At 35.8% G+C, this 20,774-nt stretch overlaps 1 protein-coding gene across 4 annotated transcripts in view; it reads right to left on the bottom strand.

Annotated features, from left to right (window-relative positions):
• Positions 1-2,384: 2,384 nt before the first annotated feature.
• MTMR9 (myotubularin related protein 9) overlaps positions 2,385-20,774 on the bottom strand; it is a 54,468-nt gene continuing 36,078 nt past the window's right edge. For 3 of the 4 annotated variants that reach the window (XM_017670551.3, XM_073232775.1, XM_073232777.1), the window contains 2 exons: positions 19,202-19,353; positions 2,385-6,254 (listed from right to left, as the gene is read on the bottom strand). In XM_017670551.3, the coding sequence (XP_017526040.2) occupies positions 6,091-6,254; positions 19,202-19,353 (316 nt within the window). In that variant the 3' untranslated portion in view covers positions 2,385-6,090. The remainder of the gene's footprint in view (positions 6,255-19,201; positions 19,354-20,774) is intronic. The other variant, XM_073232776.1, reaches the window with a different exon arrangement.

Here is a 20,774-nt window from a genome sequence, read left to right as displayed (position 1 = left end):
GGTTTTTATGTATGTGAGTACCATACTGCTTTGATTACTATACCTTTGTATATATTGAACCCTGACTAGTGTATCATTTATTTTTTAATTTTTTTGAAGCACTAATTCTGTCTGCTGTATATAGCACAGAGTTGGGTTTTGCTTTACATTTTGCTTTAGAATTTGAAGATCTTTTCTTTAAACAAATGAATCAAGCCCATTCAAACTTATTGGCAAGCTTGATGTTTGGTTTCAATTATCATATTATTGCTGTATTTACTGTGTGTATTATGTTATATTGACTGTATTATTATTCTTTGTAGTTTTTATTTCCTTGGGTATAAAAAGATTAGATTTTTTTCGTAGAGGAATTTTTATAACACTGTCTATAAAGCAGTCATAGATGCCTTTGTCCTAACTTAATATTCTATAATTTGATTTGATTTGTTAGGTTTAAATGATATCGTTGACACCTACCTATTACTTAAATGACAGTCAATGAGCATATCATACTTTTGCTTATTTTTTAAGTTAAACTATTTCTACTTTATCAAAATACATAATTTCTACATAATATTCTTCCACCCTTGTCTCTACCTTTGTCTTAGCCTTGGATTTATAATTACAATATATTTAGAGCTCTAAGCTATAGTTTAAATGGATGAAATTCATCCATTCACAGATTTCTCAGGAAACAGCCTTGACTACAGCATTCCCTGAGTTTCTGCATGCTTAAAAACTTTTTCAACAGTTTTTATTCTTAAAGTACAGGTTGGCTAACTATAAAATCCTTTGCTTATACCTTTTCTTTGCATATCTTAAAAATGCTGGCTCTACTCTGTCTTACATTGTATGTTTCTGTTGAGAGTTCTAATGGCAACCTGATTTTAAGTGACCCTTCTTGCCTTGATGCCTGGGGATTTTTTCCTTTTCATATTTAAAGTCTAATGGTTTTACTAGGGCATGTCTTGGAATTGACCAGTCTGGACCTGATTCCACTCAGACTTTTATTTCTGGAAACTTTTCTTGGATTACAGGCTTAAATATTAGTTCTGTTCCATCTTTTTTTTTCTTCAGGGACTCCAATTATTACAACATTGGCTTTATATTCTTGTGTTCTCTTCATTGTTCACTTTTTCTATGATCCTTTTTGTTATTTTTATTCACACTTTTGGCCTCTCATGCTTTTCTTCAACACTGTTTAATAATTTTTCAGTTGAACCTCTTCTCCCTTGAGTACCTTGTAATTTCCTCTTCAAGATGACTTTGTTTATTCCTCAAATTCTTTCCTGAGTTCACTGAATTCTTGTTTTCTACCTTCCTGTTTTGTTTTGCTTTTGGGTATTTCTGATCTGAGTTTTGAAACTTCTCATTTAAGGTGTTTTTTTTAGTATCAGATCTGACAGTTTTGTTTAAAGGTATTTATTCCTTTTGGGATGTGTTACAGTTTTCTTCTGTTTAATATTTTATTTATTGGAGGATAATTTTCATCAGTTGAAACATTTTCTCATTTTAATTTTACTGCTTCGTATAGATAATCATCTATTTTGTGTTCACTTAGTGCTTTAAAATTTTTTTGATATAATTTCAAATTTTTAGTCTGTCCTTTCCATAAGCTTCAGACTTAAAAAAAAGAATACTTACCAGTTATTTTGTATAATGCCCCTCAATTTAAGTTTGCCTGATACTTCCTCAGAATTAGATTCAGGTTGTATTTTTGTTTATTTTTTGCAAAAATGCCATAAAGGTGATGCTGTATTCTCAGTGGATCATATCAGAAGGCATGTGTTTTGTCCCATTACCAGTAATGTTAATTACACATTGATAAGGTAAGTACCAGTTTCCTTACTGCAAAGTCACTATTTTCCCCTTTTTAACTAATACGTATTTTGTGGGAAGATACTTGAGACTATGTGCTTTTCCTCACAAATTTTCACCTACTAGTCTTAGTCTCCACTGACTACCTAAATTATTACTGTGATGGCCAAATACTGACTATCTAACTTTGTCATTCTTTCTACATTTCATAAGTTGGCAATCTACTCTAATGAGGAGTTTTCCATTTTTCCTCATTGATTTATTCATATCAATATGTACTGAATAAATAGTATCTACAATACATATTCCAGATTCTTGGGAGATCTGCAAATGTTTCAGCAAAGTAATTGTAATAATACACAAATGCATACACATTCAAGAGTGAAAGAGTAAAATCAAATGTGAAAAAAATGTTAATAATTACTCAATCTAGGTGAACAGTAAGTGGGAGATCACTGTACTGTTTCGCAACTTTTCTGTGGCTCTGTATTCTTTCAAAACACTAGGTCAAAACATAAACAGCAGTTTTTATTGAGATACTGCCAAAACCTTCAAAATATTTGAAAAAATCAAAGTCAGCCTACAGATTTAATTTAACAGCATTTGAATATATTCAGATTTTATTACTATTATCTGTAGAAATTTAACTCTAGCATCTGTGCAACAGTCCTCTGAGGCAGCAGAGGGAGAATGCCACACACAAATCTTACACACTCAGATAACAGTACCATGTTCGACAAGACTGTTTCTTGATTCAGTAAACCAAGCTTGACGAAGCAGCCACCTCAAGATGAATGATCCAATCTTAGGACACAAGTGAGCTTATCACTTAGGGAACATTACAAATAATATTAAAATGTTACACAGACTTACAAAAGTTCAGAATTTTTCCCTAAGCCTATATAGACAGTATCACAATATAGAAACCTGAATGGTACAGCGCTCCGAGGTTTTAGCAAAGCATACATTATAGACACATTTGCTATGCAGTGCAATTTTATTGTGTAAGACATGAATAATAGTGCACTTAAATCCAAGAGTCACATTCAAATATATCAAGAGTAAATCCAAATACCTGGCTGCTGAAGAAATACATATTCTTTTTTTTTATAACTAAGTTGTACAAGTATATTTTTAATGTAGATGGTAATAGAGCTATAAAGATTCTAAACAACAGAACTTGGTGTGTTTGTACAGAATAATCCACCTGTCAAAAGATATGTGCCTTTTAAAAGTGAAGCAAATGTCGTGGGCAGACACAGTGTTGTACAACTTGTTTTTATTACACATCACAAATCTAGTTAACCTGTATACTCACAGATGGTTACACAGAACGGCTCCAGAAGTCAGTAAGTTCTCATCAGGATTTATTTTTCAGGACACTATAGTTCCTCAGTGTAGTTCAAATAAGGACACTGGGTTTCTTATAGGGAATTTAGATAACAAGTTTAGACTTTCTAAAACCTAGTCCTAGAGTTTCAGAAGGTATTTTCTAGGCTATCAGTTTAAGGAAGAAGATGCTGTGGACACTAGATTATTAGGACTGAGTGATGGTGAAGTAGTTTCATTAAAGAAAACAAAAATTTTTAAACTGATACTGTAAGAAAATTAGTATTTCATATTACCTGAGAATAAATATAAACAGAGATATCAGTCTTTTAATGTTTTTTGTTAAGATGGTAAATTACATAAAAATACTATTTGGTAATAACTTAGGATATTAGTTATAGAGGGGAAAAAAGATCTGACCCATGTTAAAGGCTAAGAAATGAATAATCTATTTGTCCTGAGGTAGGGCAGAAACCTGTATAAGATGTACTAAATGACTTCATTCTCTGGTTATTTTCAAAGCTGCCAGACAGGATAAACCTTCTAAAAATTGCCCATTTTTGTTCCAGGAAATAACTTTCTGATAAAGAGTGCACATAACACCCTCATATAAATCTGGATATGGTTATAATTATTAACTAAATCTTTAAATCTGGATATAGGTAAATATCAAAACTTTTGCCTCAGGTTAAGGTCTGATAACAAGTGAATCTGATGACCTAATTAATTAAGACTGACAATTAAAACAGCCAGACCTGAAAACAGATTAACTTAAGAGTTACACCTTTTAAGCAGATTTTTAAAAATGCAGCAAAATGTTCCCATTTTTCACTTCAAGAGATACAACTACTGGTCAAATCTTTTTCATGATACTGATTTTTTAACATAAACAATGACAAGACTAAAATCTCACTAAATTTCATCCTTAAAAATGACATATTACCTCTGTAAATTAGGCTTCAGAGTTCAAAGTTTATTCCCCATGCAGGATCTGAAATGACTGTCTATTGTCTTCTAAAATTTCCCCTCTAAATCACTTTAAAATCTTGCTTCAAAGGTGTTATTTTTCTTAGAAATATGACACATTTATAGGCTGCTTTATACCTATTAGATTTTATAATTTCTGCTTCTTTTCTGTCTATTTAATAAAATCACAATGAAAAATGCTGGCCAAATAATTAATTACCAGAAGTCAGCTGCATGAACAAATACAGCAAGCAATTTTAAGGGGGCATACAAAAGCTAGGGTGTTTCCTCTTTAAAAAAATTAATGTAAACATCTTACACAACACATGCCTCCAGCAAGCCAGCGCATCCCCTTTGCTCCTTGCTTAGCCTTTTGGTGAGGGCTTTAATGCCCTGAGATTCGTAACTACACCCAAGAAAACAAGTCAAAAATAAAACTTAGCTTAGAGGAGGAGATTTACCCGAAGAGTTCTGACTGTGGATTGTGGTCTTGCCGTTTGTTACAGGTCGGAGGAAACAGAAAAAAGATGAAGCTTGGGTAACTGGAGGTAGAACGTATTTACTACTTTCTGAGGCTTCTGAATGTGGCCATAAATTTTGCTAGAATTGATTTTTTTAAATCATATTGTTAGCTCAATACATAGCTCAAAAGCAGGGTTCAGTTTTGGTGTGTTTCATACTGAAATGGTTATTTACAGATGGGACAGAAGTGGCCATAAAGATTACTCTTCAGCTATCCTTTTAAAGGAAAACTAGAATTGACAGTATTTATGAGCACGGCCACAAAACAAAAACCTGTATGGAAAGCACTGGACCTCAAACTTTTAGAGTTGCAGGCATATACTAACATAGCATAAATATAGTCATCACTTTTTCTGTAACACTGAAACATTTCAAATCTATTTCTGGAGTTTAAAATATAGCTGCATCGTGCTCATAAGCCTCTACTTCCACTTAAGTTATATTTACCTAACATACAGTGGACAAATCAGCAGAGTGTCAAGATAAATTCTCAAAGGCTCAAGCCAACATGAAAGTTTAAACCTTAGTATTAGTGAACTCTTAGAATACTTAAAACAAAACACAATAAAATACACACATATATACATAAACCAGTGCAATAAGAACTTCAGACAAGGGCAGTGCATCTCTGGTTTAAGAAAACCGTATCTGGAGCTTACTTGTAACAAATTAAAATCTATTCTAAATCATGGTTTAATGTTATACCTAGCATTTGACACACATTTGATATGTATGGACAAAATCCTGAAAAACCAATTCAATGTAACGATACCTCATCAGTCACAAATTCCTTATTTCTATATTGCACACACTTTTAGTGTCTGTTAAAATTTACTTCTTAATGTAAATATGAGAAGACTTTACCCATTGCTTTGTAAAAATAATTTACCTTGAATAAATATTTAGAGTCTCCTTTCTTGACAAACCAGAATGAAAATGAATTCAGCTTTGTTAGTCAAAAACTATTTTAAAGAGAATGGCACAGGTATTGGAAATGTACACATTAAACACAAAATTCTTGATTTATCAACCGTTTCAGTTTTGAAAAATATTTTTATATTCAGAGTGTTTAAAAGTCTGATCTTTTTTTAAACTAACAAATATCCCCTAAAGAGGTTAATTGTATCCTTGACTGGTCTGGAGCACTGTTTGAAAAGTGGACAGAGAAAAACTTATGATGAAATGGTGTGTGACATGGATGGCATTAAATAGGTCACCAGTTTTACATAAAAAAAAAAAACAAAAAAAAACATGACTAGCACCTCCTTTCTGCTCCCAAAGTAATGAGTCCTAACAGGCCACATGAAACATGAGTAATTACAGTAAGTTTCTTTCATAAAGTGTTGAGAGATCCACATATTAGAGGGTTCTCACATCTAAAGCCTAAGTTCAAGGCTACGGTGTAAAGTGAACTCCAGGGCACAAGGGGAGGTGGGACACAGGTCCAGAGTCCTGATGCGGGCGCGGGGAGGCCTTTCAAGGGCTCTCCTGCATCCTATCCTCAGTTTCCAGTTCTGCCAACTGCCTCCTAAGGATATTTACCTTTGCTTGTAATTCCTTGTTGTATTCAATTATGTTAACCATTTCTTCATATGCTTCATCCAAATATTTGGGGGATCTGTTCCAACGTAGGAAAATACCTGTTGAATCCAGGAAAGGAAAACAGAAGAGAAAAAGACACACAGTGGGTTAACTTTGTACTTGTGGATAATTCCATGCATTATATGTTATTTTTTCTGTTTTCCCACAGTTCACAGCAATGTTTTATTGTACTCTAAAATATACAGGCATCTTAAAGTACTGACAAGAGCAACTGAACAGAGTATGCAAGAAGTCATTATTCCAATGCTCATTAATTCTCAACACCCCTCCACCCCTGACAAAATTATAATATAGATTAAAATACTGTTCTCTGGTATATTCAGGAAAACAAAATAATTTATAATACTATTAACTTTCTAGCTTCACAATAGAAATATTTTTTTCTTTCAGTTATAGAACTTTACCCATGTCACATTTCACTGAAAAGTGACAGTTACAGTAAAAGTAGAACAAATTGTTAGTTTAAAGTCCAAACTTCCCAACAAATTAAAGTCCAGGACCAGTAAGCTTCACAAGTGAATTTTACCAAGTATTTCAAGAAGAGTTAATTCCTACCCTTTTCAAACTATTCCAAAAAGTTGAAGAGGAACACTTCCAAAGTCGCTTTTGAAGCTAGTTTTCAGTTTCTAAAAAAGTTTTTTTTTACTAAAATTATACTTGTAATGTTAGCCTCAGGTGTACAACCTAATGATTTGACAATTTATATACAGTACAAAATGTTCACCATGATAAATGTAGTTACTGTCACCATACAGAAGTACTACAATATACATTCCCTGTGCTGTATTTTCATCTCCATGACTTACTTATTTTATAAATGTGAGTTTGTGACTCTTAATCCCCCTCACATATTTTGCCCATCTCTCCTACCCCCCTTTCCTCTAGCAATCACTAATTTGTTCTTTATATTTATGAGTCTGTTTTTGGGTATTGTTTGTTCATTTGTTTTGGTATTTTAGATTCCACAGAAAGTGAAATCATATGGGTTTGTTTTTATCTGTCTGAATTGTTTCATTTAGCATAATGCCCTCTAGGTCCATCCATGTTGTCGCAGATGTCAAGATTTCAATCTCTTTTTCTGGCTGAATAATACTCCATTGTGTATCCATTCATCTATCCATGGACACTTAAGTTGCTTCTATATCTTGGCTATTTTAAAGAATGTTACGATAAATCTTTTTGAATTAGTTGTTTTTGTTTCCCTAGGGTATATACCCAGACGTGGAATTACTGGATCATGTGGTACTTCTATTTCTAACTTTTGAAGGAACCTCCATATTGTTTTCCTCAGTGGCTGCACCAGTTTACATTCCCACAAACACTACACAAAGGTTCCTTTTCTCCACATCTTCACCAATGCTTTCTATTTCTTGTCTTTTGATACTAGTCATTCTGGTGTGGGGTAATATTCATGTGGTTTTCATTTGCATTTTCTTAATGGTTAGTAATGTTGAGCATCTTTTCATGTGTGTTGGCCATCTGTATGTTTTCTTTTGAAAAATGTCTATTCAGTTCCTCTGCCCATTTTTTAATTGGATTATTTGAGGGTTTTTTTGGTGTTGAACTGTATGAGTTCTTTATGTATTTGAATATTACTCTCTTATCAAATATATTATTGGCAAATATATTTTCCCACTCGGTAGGAAAATATTTTGTTTTGTTGGTTTCCTTTGCTATGTGGAAACTTTTTGGTTTGACGTAGTCCCACTTGTTTATTTTTTGCTTTTGTTTCCCTTGCTTGGGGAGACATATTCAGCAAAAAGCATTAAGAATGATGTCTAAGAGTTTACTGCCTGTGTTTTCTTTTAGGAGTTTAATGTTTTCAGGTGTAATTTAGGCCAAACTCATTCTATGAGGCCAGTAATCCTGGATACCAAAACCAAGGACACCACACAAAAAATGAAAATAACAGGCCAACATCCCTGATGAACACAGATGCAAAATACTCAACAAATTATTAACAAGCTGAATTCAACAATAAATTAAAATGATCATATACCATGACCAAGTGGGATTTATTCTAAAGATACAAGGATGGTTCACTATCCACAAATCAATGTGATAAACTATATTAATAAAAAGAAGCATAAATGCCATTATCTTCATCTCAACAGATGCAGAAAAACCATTTAAAAAGTTTCAACATCTATGATCACTTAAAGGGTGTCAGATGATCAGCTATGGAGGTACTCTTTTCTGATAATATTCCTTTCTCTTAATTAAAAAAAAAAAAAAAAAAAGCAGTTACTGTGTGCTGACCTCCAATGAGTTCTGCACAGTGGTATAGAGGGCATGTCAAAGTGTGGGCAAAGGGTCTGTTTGTTTCTACGCAGAAGATCAAGGCCTAGCTTGGATACCCAGAAAATGAACTAAGATACGATATGAGGAGGAGCTTCCGACATCAGCACTCTCTGGAGGACTCGTGCCGGGGGATGATCATCAAAAAGCCTCCACAGGGATCCGGGCGATGCTGCGGTTGTGGCTGCATCCAGCCCACCGTCTCCTGGACTTGCCATAAGAAGGAGGAGGGAGATGTCTAGGCTGGCATGTGCATACAGTGAGACAACGAATTTGACTGGATCTGTACTGTTGGAACTCAACCAGGAGTTGGGAGGGGTGCAAGTTGTAGCACCCCAAAATCTCATGACTATAGACTATCTATGGTTAAAAGAACATATGGGATGTGAACAGATCCCAGAAATGGGCTGCTTTAATTTGTCTGATGGTTCAAGTACAGTTGGAAAATATCCATCATATCATAGATAAATTTTCACAAATGCCTAGGGTGCCTAAATGGTTTTCTTGGCTTCACTGGAGATGGCTAGTAATTATAGATTTGCTTTGTTTATGTCACCGTATTCCTATTATGTTAATATGTGTGTGCAAATTAGTTAGTAGTTTAAAACCTATACATACTTAAGGTACTATACAAGAAGATATGTCAAAGAAATAATCAATCCTCCCAAGTTTCCTTCATATGCTACATCTATAGCTTTTCTTCTTCCTTCCTAATTACAAACCTTAAATAGAATTCGTGCCTCATATCGAATTTACCGAGTATCATAATTCCTCCAGGTGGTAAAGATACCTCGAGACAAGTGCTGGGCATAGAAGCCACAGGGCATAAATCTGCAAAGAAGTAAAAAGCTAACCTTTGCAAACAATATGGCTTCTCTCTCACTTACCAACTTTACATTTCCCTGTATGGCCCCGGAAGATGACTGGTTAGCCAGAGATGGGTAAGATTCCTCAAGGGAGGAACAACCTAAGACAGGCACAGTCGCAGGGGGGCCATCAGGTGAGAATTTGGGGATCAACAGAGGTGAGGCTCAGAACCTCACCCCCCCTGCTTTGAGAGAAATCTTCTGCATCCGTGGATGTCTTGCTGCCCTTGTCTAGCCTGGATTAATACTTAGTCCATAGGCACACACCTGATCATCTGATCTTCTACATTTGCCTTCTTACAGCACTAAACTATGTTTTCTACCTTTATCTTGCATCTACCTACCACTTCAGCATTTTATTAAAAATAAAAATAATAATAATAATAGGAGAAATGTGGGATCAACATATAAATCAAGTACAAAAATCAAATGAATATTCATATTTGACCTGATGGTTTATAGGTCATATTGCATGATCAAAACCGAAAGTTTCTGTGATGAATGCCCTTGTACTGTTCACCATGTAAGAATTTATTCACTCTGTAAGAATTCGTTCACCATGTAAGAACTTGTTCGTTATGCTTCAGAAGATTGGAGACTGACGAGAATTAGGCTTGAGATGGATTAATGATTGTACATTGAGCATTGACCCCCCTATACTGAATTTTATTGTTGTTAACAACCATTTGATCAATAAATATGAGAGATGCCCTCTCAAAAAAAAAAAAAAAAAAAAAAAAAGTTTCAACATCTATTTATAATAAAAACTATCAACAAAGTAGGTATAGAGGGAAAATACCTCAACCAAATAACAGCCATATGTAACAAACCCACAGCTAATATATTCAACAGTGAAAAAGCTTTTGCACAATGAAGGGAACCATCAACAAAACAAAAAGACAACCTACTGAATGGGAGAAGGGTCAATATCCAAAATATATATAAGAACTCACACAACTCGGTATGACATAAACAAGCTACACAGGGGGTGCGAGGAGTGGGGGGACAAGAGGGAGGGGGATAAAAGGGCACAGTAACTTGGAATCGTAAGTTGATCAGGGGACTGTTGAACCACTGTGATATATATTTGAAAGCAACATAAGATTGTATGTTAATACTTAGTAAAAATAAATAAGTAAATAAAAATAAATAAAGAGTCTTAGATGCAGAGAAAAATCTGGTTGTTGTCAGGGGGAAGAGGGAGAGGGCAATGAGCGAAATAGGGGAAGCAAATTGTAAGGTACAAACATCCAGTTATAAAATAAGTAAGTCACGGGGATGCAATGTACAGCATTGGGAATATAGTCAATAATATTCTAACAATTTTGTATGGTGAGAGATGGTAGTTATAGACTTATCGTGGTGATCACTTCATAATGTATATAGATGTTGAATCACTGTGCTATACACCTCAGACTAATATAATACTGTCTGCTAACTACAGTTCAAAAAAAAAAAAGCCTAAACTTCAACACTCTCTCCTTCTCTGCTACTTAAGAGACAGTCTTCCAATTCTGTAAGCAATTGCTTCTTTCCCTCAATAATAATAATTATCTTTTTATTATGGACTAAAAAGGAGACCTTTTCTCCTCTAATAGACCTATGTTAACTATATCATCCCAAAATAGTGTTCAAGTAAGGAGGTACAGAAATTTTCCAGGTTATAACATGTCAGTAGCTGGCACGTTCATCAGGGTTTTATGAAAATACTTTCAGTAAACCAAAATGCCACAGGCCCTAAAAAGTCCTGTGTATGTGCAAATGCTACTTTCTATCAGAAAGTGAAAATACAAACATGGTTTAAAGATTGACTGACCTGTGTTGATTTTTCTATTATATGAGCCTGTTTTAAAAATCCTGATCTTAAATACAGGAATTAATTAATATTAATGGTTAACTGTGATGCAAATATAAAGAACAGAGAGACATTTTAAGGCTAAAGAGTGGTCTCATTATATATAATCCAAATACCTACCGTGAGAAGCTTTTCCTAACATAGAATTTCTTCCAGTTTAAGTTGAGCAGGCACTAGACACATATGGAAACTCTGTTCTTAATGGAGTGGCAGGAATTCATCATAAAAGCAAAGACTTCGTTCTATCACATAACCCCTAAATTCTCAATGAGGTTTGGTCAAAACTAGTGAACTCATCCTTCGGGCCTTCCAACTCCCAAATCTGGCTTTTCTATCAAGAAGCTCGTCTCTCATTTTAGTTATTAAACATGACAGTGGCTTTTTCATAAATTAGTCCAGAAGACTTAAACAAGAAGCACAGCTTAATCTCTCATGTAAGGACCGCTTACCCTGCACCTGTGACTGTCTACAATCCAGAAAGCAAGCAGGGGAGTTCTGAGCAGCCACCATTTCTCAAGGCACTGAAGCTCAGACTCGGAGAACCCGGGACTCTCTGAGGCCATTTTCCCACAATTCTAACTAGGGGACACGTCAACGGATTAGAAGCTTAAACCGAGGGGGAAGGAAGCAGCTGAAGACACATACACCAAGAGGAACAGGGAGCAAGAGCTGAGAACCAGAGAAATGACAGAAATGGACTTGGTCTCAAACCGAGAGCAAAGCAAGGTGACAGCTTTATACCTAAGGGGCGAACAGTTTTCCACACGAGTTGCTCTTGAGGGCAGAACATATTAGAAGATGGTTTAATAACTGACATTTATGGTAAGTCAGTCCAATTTACTGAAAGCTCCCATGTCTGTGTGTATGGCCTTATGCTGTTTGACACAAAAATGAGTGAAGATGTACTTGCCACCTTCAAGAGAACTAAAAAGAAATGCAATGGTATTTTATAGTCTTTGCTTAATAAAAGGCTAATACATTTGAGATAGTTTCTGGTTATTTTTTTTTAAATAAGCTTTGGTATTTAAGGAGAAAAGCTTCAGGAGTCTGCTGAAGTAATATATGTAAATCCCATGTTCAGAATAGGCTTGAAAATATAGCACGGATTATTATTCCACAGGAACAATGAGATATCCTCATTACTGCACAGATAGATGACACTTGTGCACATTTACAGAAACTTACTAGAATGACTAGCTCATTAACCCTTTAATAGCATTTAATAAAAGAACTTATTCTAATGACTGCTTAATAAAGACAATAGAAACCATCTCCTAGGGGCTGACAGTTTATTCCTGTCCCAACTACCTACCAAGCTTCCTTCTTTTTTAAGTTTTTTTGTTTTTATTAAGGTATTATTGATATACGCTTTACTGTATAACTTTTCACATGAAAAAAAATGTGGTTAATACATTCACCCATATTATTGTATCACCCCCATACCCCATTGCAGTCACTGCCCATCAATATAGTAAGATGCCACAGAGTTACTACTTGCCTTCTCTGTGCTATCCTGTCTTCCCCATGATCCCCCTGACACCATGTGTGACAATCATAATACCCCACAATCCCTTTCTCCCTCTCTCCCCACCTGTCCTCCCTCACCCCTCCCCTTTGCTAACTGCTAGTTCCATCGTGGAGTCTGTGAGTCTGTTGCTGTTTTGTTCCTTCAGTTTTGCTTCGTTGTTATACTCCACAAATTAGGAAAATCATTTGGTACTTGTCTTTCTCCACCTGGCTTATTTCACTGAGCATAATATCCTCCAGCTCCATCCATGTTGTTGCAAATAGTAGGATTTGTTTCTTTCTTATGGCTGAATAGTATTCCATTGTGTATATGTACCACATCTTCTTTATCCAGTCATCTACTGATGGATACTTAGGTTACTTCCATATCTTGGCCATGGCAATTACTGCTGCAATAAACATAGGGGTGCATATGTCTTTTTGAATCTGAGAAATTATTCTTTGGGCAAATTCCTAGGAGTGGAATTCCCGAGTCAAATGGTATTTCTATGTTTAGTTTTTTGAGGAACCTCCACATTGCTTTCCACAGTGGTTTAACTAGCTTACATTCTCACCAGCAGTGTAGGAGGGTTCCCCTTTCTCCGCATCCTCACCAGCATGTGTTGTTCCTCGTCTTTTGGAAGTTGGCCATCCTAACTGGTGTGAGGTGATATCTAATTGTGGTTTTTATTTGCAATCCCTGATAATTAGCGATGTGGAACATCTTTTCATGTGCCTGTTGGCCATCTGAATTTCTTCATTGGAGAAGTGTCTGTTCATATCCTCCGCCCATTATTTAATCGGGTTATTTGCTTTTTGGTTGTTGAGGCATTTGAGTTCTTTATATATTTTGGATGTTAACCCCTTGTTGGACATGTCATTTACAAATATATTCTCCCTTACTGCACGATGCCTTTTTGTTCTACTCATGGTGTCCTTTGTTGTACAGAAGCTTTTTAGCTTGATGTAGTCCCATTTGTTCATTTTTGCTTTTGTTTCCCTTGACCAAGAAGACGTATTCAGAAAAAGTTGCTCATGTTTATATTCAGGAGATTTTTGCCTATGTCATCTTCTAAGAGTTTTATGGTTTCATGACTTACATTCAGGTCTTTGATCCATTTCGGTTTACTTTTGTGTATGGAGTTAGACAATAATCCAGTTTCATTCTCTTACATGTAGCTGTTCAGTTTGTTAACACCAGTTGTTGAAGAGGCTGTCATTCCCCCACTGTATGTCCATGGGTCCTTTGTCATAAATTAATTGACCACATATGCTTGGGTTTATATCTGGGCTCTCTAGTCTGTTCCATTGGTCTGTGGCTCTGTTCTGGTGCCAGTACCAAATTGTCTTGATTACTGTGGCTTTGTAGTCGAGCTTGAAGTCGGGGAGCATAATCCCCCCTGCTTTATTCTTCCTTCTCAGGATGCTTTGGCTATTTGGGGTCTTTTGTGGTTCCATATGAATTTTAGAACTATTTGCTCTAGTTCACTGAAGAATGCTGTTGGTATTTTGGTAGGGATTGCATTGAACCTGTAGATTGCTTTAGGCAGGATGGCCATTTTGACAATTTCCATTTATTGGTATCTTCTTTAATTTCTCTCAGGAGTGTCTTTTAGTTTTCAGAGTATAGGTCTTTCACTTCCTTGGTTAGGTTTATTCGTAGGTCTTTCATTCTTTTTGATGCAATTGTGAATGGAATTGTTTTCCTGATTTCTCTTTCCGCTAGTTCATCATTAGTGTATAGGAATGCAACAGATTTATGTGTATTAATTTTGTGTCCTGCTGAATTCAGGTTGTATCTTTGCTGAACTCAGATATTAGATCTAGTAGATTAGGAGTGGATTATTTAGGGTTTTTTATGTACAATATCAAGTCATCTGCAAACAGTGACAGTTTAACTTCTTTACCAATCTGGATGCCTTTTATTTCTCTGTGTTGTCTGATTGCCGTGACAAGGACCTTCACAACTATGTTGAATAAAAGTGGAGAGAGTGTGCATCTTTGTCTCATTCCCGATCTTAAAGGAAAGGCTTTCAGCTTCTCGCTGTTAAGTGTGATGTTGGTTGTGGGCTTGTCATTTATGGCCTTTATTATGTTGAGGTACTTGCCCTTTATACCCATTTTGTTGATAGTTTTTATCGTGATGGATGATGAATTTTTCAAATGATTTTTTGGTATCTATGGAGATGATCATGTGGTTTTTGTCCTTCTTTTGTTGATGTGGTGGATGATGTTGATGGATTTTCTAATATTATACCATCCTTGCATCCCTGGAATAAATCCTACTTGATCATGATGGATGATCTTTTTGATGTACTTTTGAATTCGGTTTGCTAATATTTTGTTGAGTATTTTTGCATCTGTGTTCATCATGGATATTGGTCTGTAGTTTTCTTTTTTTGTGGTGTCTTTGCCTAGTTTTGGTATTAGGTTGACGCTGGCCTCATACGATGAGTTTGGAAGTATTCCCTCCTCTTCTATTTTTTGGAAAACTTTAAGGAGAATGGATGTTAGGTCTTCACTAAATGTTTGATAAAATTCAGCAGTGAAGCCATTTGGTCCAGAGATTTTGTTCTTAGGTAGTTTTTTGATTACCAATTCAATTTCGTTGCTAGTAATTGGTCTGTTCAGATTTTCTGTTTCTTTCTGGGTCAGCCTTGGAAGATTGTATTTTTCTAGAAAGTTGTCCATTTCTTCTAGGTTATCCAGTTTGTTAGCATATACTTTTTCATACTATTATCTAATAATTCTTTGTATTTCTCTGGTATCTGTAGTGATTTTTCCTTTCTCATTTTTGATTATGTTTATGTGTGTAGATTCTCTTTTTTCCTTGGTAAGTGTGGCTAGGGGTTTATCTATTTTGTTTATTTTCTTGAAGAACCATCTCCTGTTTTCGTTTGTTCTTTCTATTGTTTTATTCTTCTCAATTTTATTTATTTATGCTCTAATCTTTATTATGTCCCTCCTTCTACTGACTTTGGGCCTCAATTGTTCTTCTTTTTATAGTTTTGTTAATTGTGAGTTTAGACTGTTCATATGGGATTGTTTTTCTTTCCTGAGGTAGACCTGTATTGCAATATACTTCCCTCTTAGCACGACCTTCACTGCGCCCCACAGATTTTGTGCTTTGTTAAATTATTGTTGTCATTTGTCTCCATATATTGCTTGATTTCTGTTTTTATTTGGTCATTGATCCATTGGTTATTTAGGAGCATGTTGTTAAGCCTCCATGTGTTTGTGCAATTTTTTGTTTTCTTTGTATAATTTATTTCCAGTTTCATACCTTTGTGGTCTAAGAAGCTGGTTGGAACAATTTCAATCTTTTTAAATTTACTGAGGCTCTTTTTGTGGCCTAGTATATGATCTATTCTGGAAAATGTTCTTGAGAAGAACACTTGAGAAGTGTTCTTGAGAAGAATGTGTATCCTGCTGCTTTTGGGTGGACAGTTCTGTAGATGTCTGTTAGGTCCATCTGTTCTAGTGTGTTGTTCAGTGCCTCTGTCTCCTTACTTATTTTCTGTCTGGTTGATCTGTCTTTTGGAGGGGGTGGAGTGTTGAAGTCTCCTAGAATGAATGCATTGCGTTCTATTTCCCCTTTTAATTCTGTTAGTATTTGTTTCACATAAGTAGGTGCTGCTGTGTTGAGTGCATAGATATTTATAATGGTTCTAATCCTCTTGTTGGATTGACTCCTTTATCACTATGTAATGTCCTTGTCTCTTATGACTTTCTTTGTTTTGAAGTCTATTTTGTCTGATACAAGTACTGCAATTCCTGCTTTTTTCTCCCTATTAGCTGCATGAAATATCTTTTTCCATCCCTTCGCTTTTAGTCTGTGTATGTCTTTGGGTTTCAAGTGAGTCTCTTGCAGGCAGCATATAGATGGGTCTTGTTTTTTTATCCATTCAGTGATTCTATGTCTTTTGATTGGTGCATTGAGAGCATTTACATTTAGGGTGATTATCGATAGGTATGCACTTATTGCCATTGCAGGCTTTAGATTCGTGGTTACCAAAGGTTCAAGGGTAACTTCCTTACTATCTAAGAGTCTCACTTAACTCACTTAGTATGCTATTACAAACACAATTTTCTCCTCCTTTTTCTTCCTTCTCTATTCTTTATATATTATGTATCATATTCTGTCCTCTTTGTCTATCCCTTGACTGGCTTTGGGGGTAGTTGATTTAATTTTGCATTTGCTTCTGTTCTACTTTCTTTACTGTGGTTTTATTACCTCTGTTGACAGCTATTTCACCTTAGGAACACTTCCATCTATAGCAGTCCCTCCAAAATGCACTGTAGAGGTGGTTTATAGGAGGTAAATTCTCTCAGCCTTTGGTTATCTGGAAATTGTTTAATCCCTCCTTCAAATTTAAATGATCATCTTGCCAGATATAGTATTCTTGGTTCAAGGCCCTTCTGCTTCATTGCATTAAATATATCATGCCACTCCCTTCAGACAGGTGAGGTTTCTGCTGAAAGTCTTTGATGATAGCCTGATGGGTTTTCCTTTGTATGTGATCTTTTTTCTCTCTCTGGCTGCTTTTTTTTTAAAATTTTTTATTAAGGTATGATTGATATACACTCTTATGAAGGTTTCACATGAAAAAACAATGTGGTTACTACATTTACGCATATTATCAAGTCCCCAATGCAGTCACTGTCCATCAGTGCAGCAAGTTGCCAGAGATCCACTATGTGTCTTGCTGCTTTTAATAGTCTGTCCTTATCCTTGATCTTTGCCATTTTAATTATTATATGCCTTGGTGTTGTCTTCCTTGGGTCCCGTGTGTTGGGAGATCTGTGCACCTCCATGGCCTGAGAGACTATCTCCTTCCTCAGATTGGAAAGTTTTCAGCAATTACTTCCTCAAAGACAGTTTCTATCTTTTTCTCTCTTCTTCTTCTGGTACCCCTATAATACGAATGTTGTTCCGTTTGGATTGGTCACACAGTTCTCTCAGTATTCTTTCATTCCTAGAGATCCTTTTTTCTCTCTGTTCCTCAGTTTCTCTGTATTCATGTTCTCTAATTTCTATTTCATTTATTGTCTCCTCTTCTGCTTTTAAAAACCCTCCACAGCGTTCCTCAATAATTGCATCTCTGCCCTAAATTCGTTCCTGAGTTCTTGAATATTTTTCTGTACCTTCAGGAGCATGTTTATGATTTTTATTTTAAAATCTCTTTCAGGAAGATTGATTAGTTCAGTCTCACTCGATCCTTTTTCTGGTGTTTGTGAGATTTTACGTTGAACCACGTTCCTTTGATATTTCATATTTTTATGTGGCACCCTCTAGTGCCTAGAAGCTCTACTCTGTGGGGCAACTCGGCCCCTGGAGCAATGTCGGGGGTCACAGGGGAGCGTTGCTGGTGCCCTGTTCTGTGAGGTCTGTTCTTTTCTCCAGGTGTATGCAGTCTGGCTCAGCCTTCTTCCTGTTGCTCTTTCAGAATTAGTTGTCCCTACCAAGTTGCTTAGGCAAGAAATAATGTACTTTCCCTCACACCCATTAGGATGGCCACTACCAAAGGAGGGAAAAACAAACAGAGAATGACATGTGTTGGCCAGGATGTGAAGAAATTGGAACCCTCATGCAAGGCTGGTGGGACTGTAAAGTGGTGCAACCATTTTGGAAAGCAGTAAGAAGGACCCTCAAAAACTGAACATAGAATTATCATATGATCCAGCTATTCCATTTCTGGGTGCTTACTCAAGGAATCAAAACCAGGATCTCAAAGAGATATTTACACATCTGTGTGCCAAAAGGTGGAAGCAACCCAAGTGCCCACTGACATATGAATGGATAAACAAAATGTGTTATGTACATATAATGAAAATTATTCAACCTTACAAAGGAAGGACATCCTGTCACATGCAATAACATGGATGAACCCTGAGGGTATGTTAAGGGCAAGCAGTCACAGAAGAAGAAATGCTGTGTATGACTCCACTCCATGATGCCCCCAGAGAAGTCACACTCATAGAGACAGAAAGAAGAACGGCAGCTCCCAGGGGCTGGAGAGAGGGGCAATGGGAAGTTGTCATCTACCGAGTATAGTTTCAGGTTGGCAAATGGAAAGTTTCTGGAGACCTGTCCTGTTTCACAACGGTGTGAATATATTTAATAACATTGACTTGCACACTTAACAAATGGTTAAGTTGGCAAATTTTACTTTTTTTAATCATGCACACAAAAAGAATATGTTAGGGAAATATCCAATATAAATAGCAGTAAACATTACATAATCAGTTAATTTCTCAAATGGGGACTTAAAAAAAGTGTGACTAGTAACCAATATGAAAGAGAACCATGCCTGTATTGAGACAAAAGTTGAAATTACACATAAGTCTGAGCATTAGGTCCATCTCATCATCTTCGTATCAGTAACAGCACATACTCAGAGGCAACTGAGAGAGCACCCCTGACTACAGATAGATGGTTTGCAAAAGACGGACAGCTCACCTTCCCACAGATGAAGGCTCTGGGGAGCCACCGAAGGCCAGATGACAAGACTATTGGCTTCGAAGAGAGGATTGGTGAATTTACTTAGTGCACTGGGCCGGTTGACCCAGGACCACAGAGACATTGTTTTCTGCTGGAGCTTCAACCTACATCTAATAGAGAAAGAAAACTGCCATTAACGTAGCTGGATTATAACAACCATTATGAAATGCTCCTGATAATAGGACAGCTTCTTATCTTTGTATGTCAAAAGGCAGAACACAAGATTTTTAGCAGAGGAATAAAACATTGTAAAATAAAAGTATTTGTCAGAAAATTCAGTCAGTATTATAACTCTCAACAAAAACAAAACAAAGATTGTTTCACAGGCTTCCTGAGCCAGAAAGAAGAATTAAAATGAGGATCTGGTCATGCCACATTTGGTGTTAAAAACATTAGCCCTTAGGCAGAATGATGAAAAGAAAGAGAAGACGCAAATAACTAAAATCAGAAATGAAGGTGGAACATTACTACTGGCCTTACAGAAATAAAAATGATTATAAGAGAATATTATGAATAATTGTATACCAACAAATTAGATAATCTAGATGAAATGGAAAAATTCCTATAAACATAAAAATTGCCTGACTCAAGAGATAGAAAATTTCAACAGACCTATAACAAATAAAGAGTGACGTGGCAAAAAAAAAATTCCCTCAACAGAGAAAGTCCAGGATCAATGGATTCACTGGTGAATTCTTACCAAACATTAACAGAATGACCACTAATCCTTCTTACACTCTCCAAAAAATAAAAAAAGGACACTTCCTAACTCATTTTATGAAGCTCTTATTACCGATCCAAAGCAGACAAAGATACCACAAATAAAGGAAATGAGAACAGGCCAATATCCCTTAAAAATATAGATGCAAAAATCCTCAACAGATTATCAGCAAACCACATACAATAGCACAGTGAAAGAATTATGTGCCATGACCAAATTGGGGTCTGCCCTAGGTATGCTAGAATGGTTCAAATTAAGAAAATCAATGTAATACATCACATTAGCAGAATGAAAGAAAAACCACATGATCATTGCAATTAATGCAGAAAGCATTCAATAAAACCCAACATTTTTTCATGATAAAAACACTCAACAAATTAGGAATAGGAATAAACTTCTTTAACATGATAAAGGGCATTTATTTAAAAAAAAAAACCCACAGCCAACATCATACTCAACATGACAGTTAATGGTGAAAATACTGACAGCTTTCTCCCTAAGAGCAGTGACAAGAGTGCCCACTTTCGTGACTGCTATTCAACACTGTACTGGAAGTTCATTACACAAGAAAAGGAATCCAAACTGGACAGTAAGAAGTACAAAGTACAACCTTATTTGTAAATAACATGATGCTATACATAGAAAATACAAAAGAATACACACACATATAAACTCTGAGGGCTAATAAACAAATCTGGCAAAACTGCAGGGTACAAGGTAGACACACAAAAAAAGTCATGTTTCTATATGCCAGCAGTGAATACTCCAAAAAATAAATTAAGGAAACAATTTCATTGAAAATAGCATCAA

This window comes from Manis javanica, chromosome 3 (assembly GCF_040802235.1).
Source record: "Manis javanica isolate MJ-LG chromosome 3, MJ_LKY, whole genome shotgun sequence".
Taxonomy (NCBI): Eukaryota; Metazoa; Chordata; class Mammalia; order Pholidota; family Manidae; genus Manis; species Manis javanica.
The sequence above is the reverse complement of the archived record's forward strand: the minus strand, read 5'-3'. Positions and strand labels throughout refer to the sequence as shown.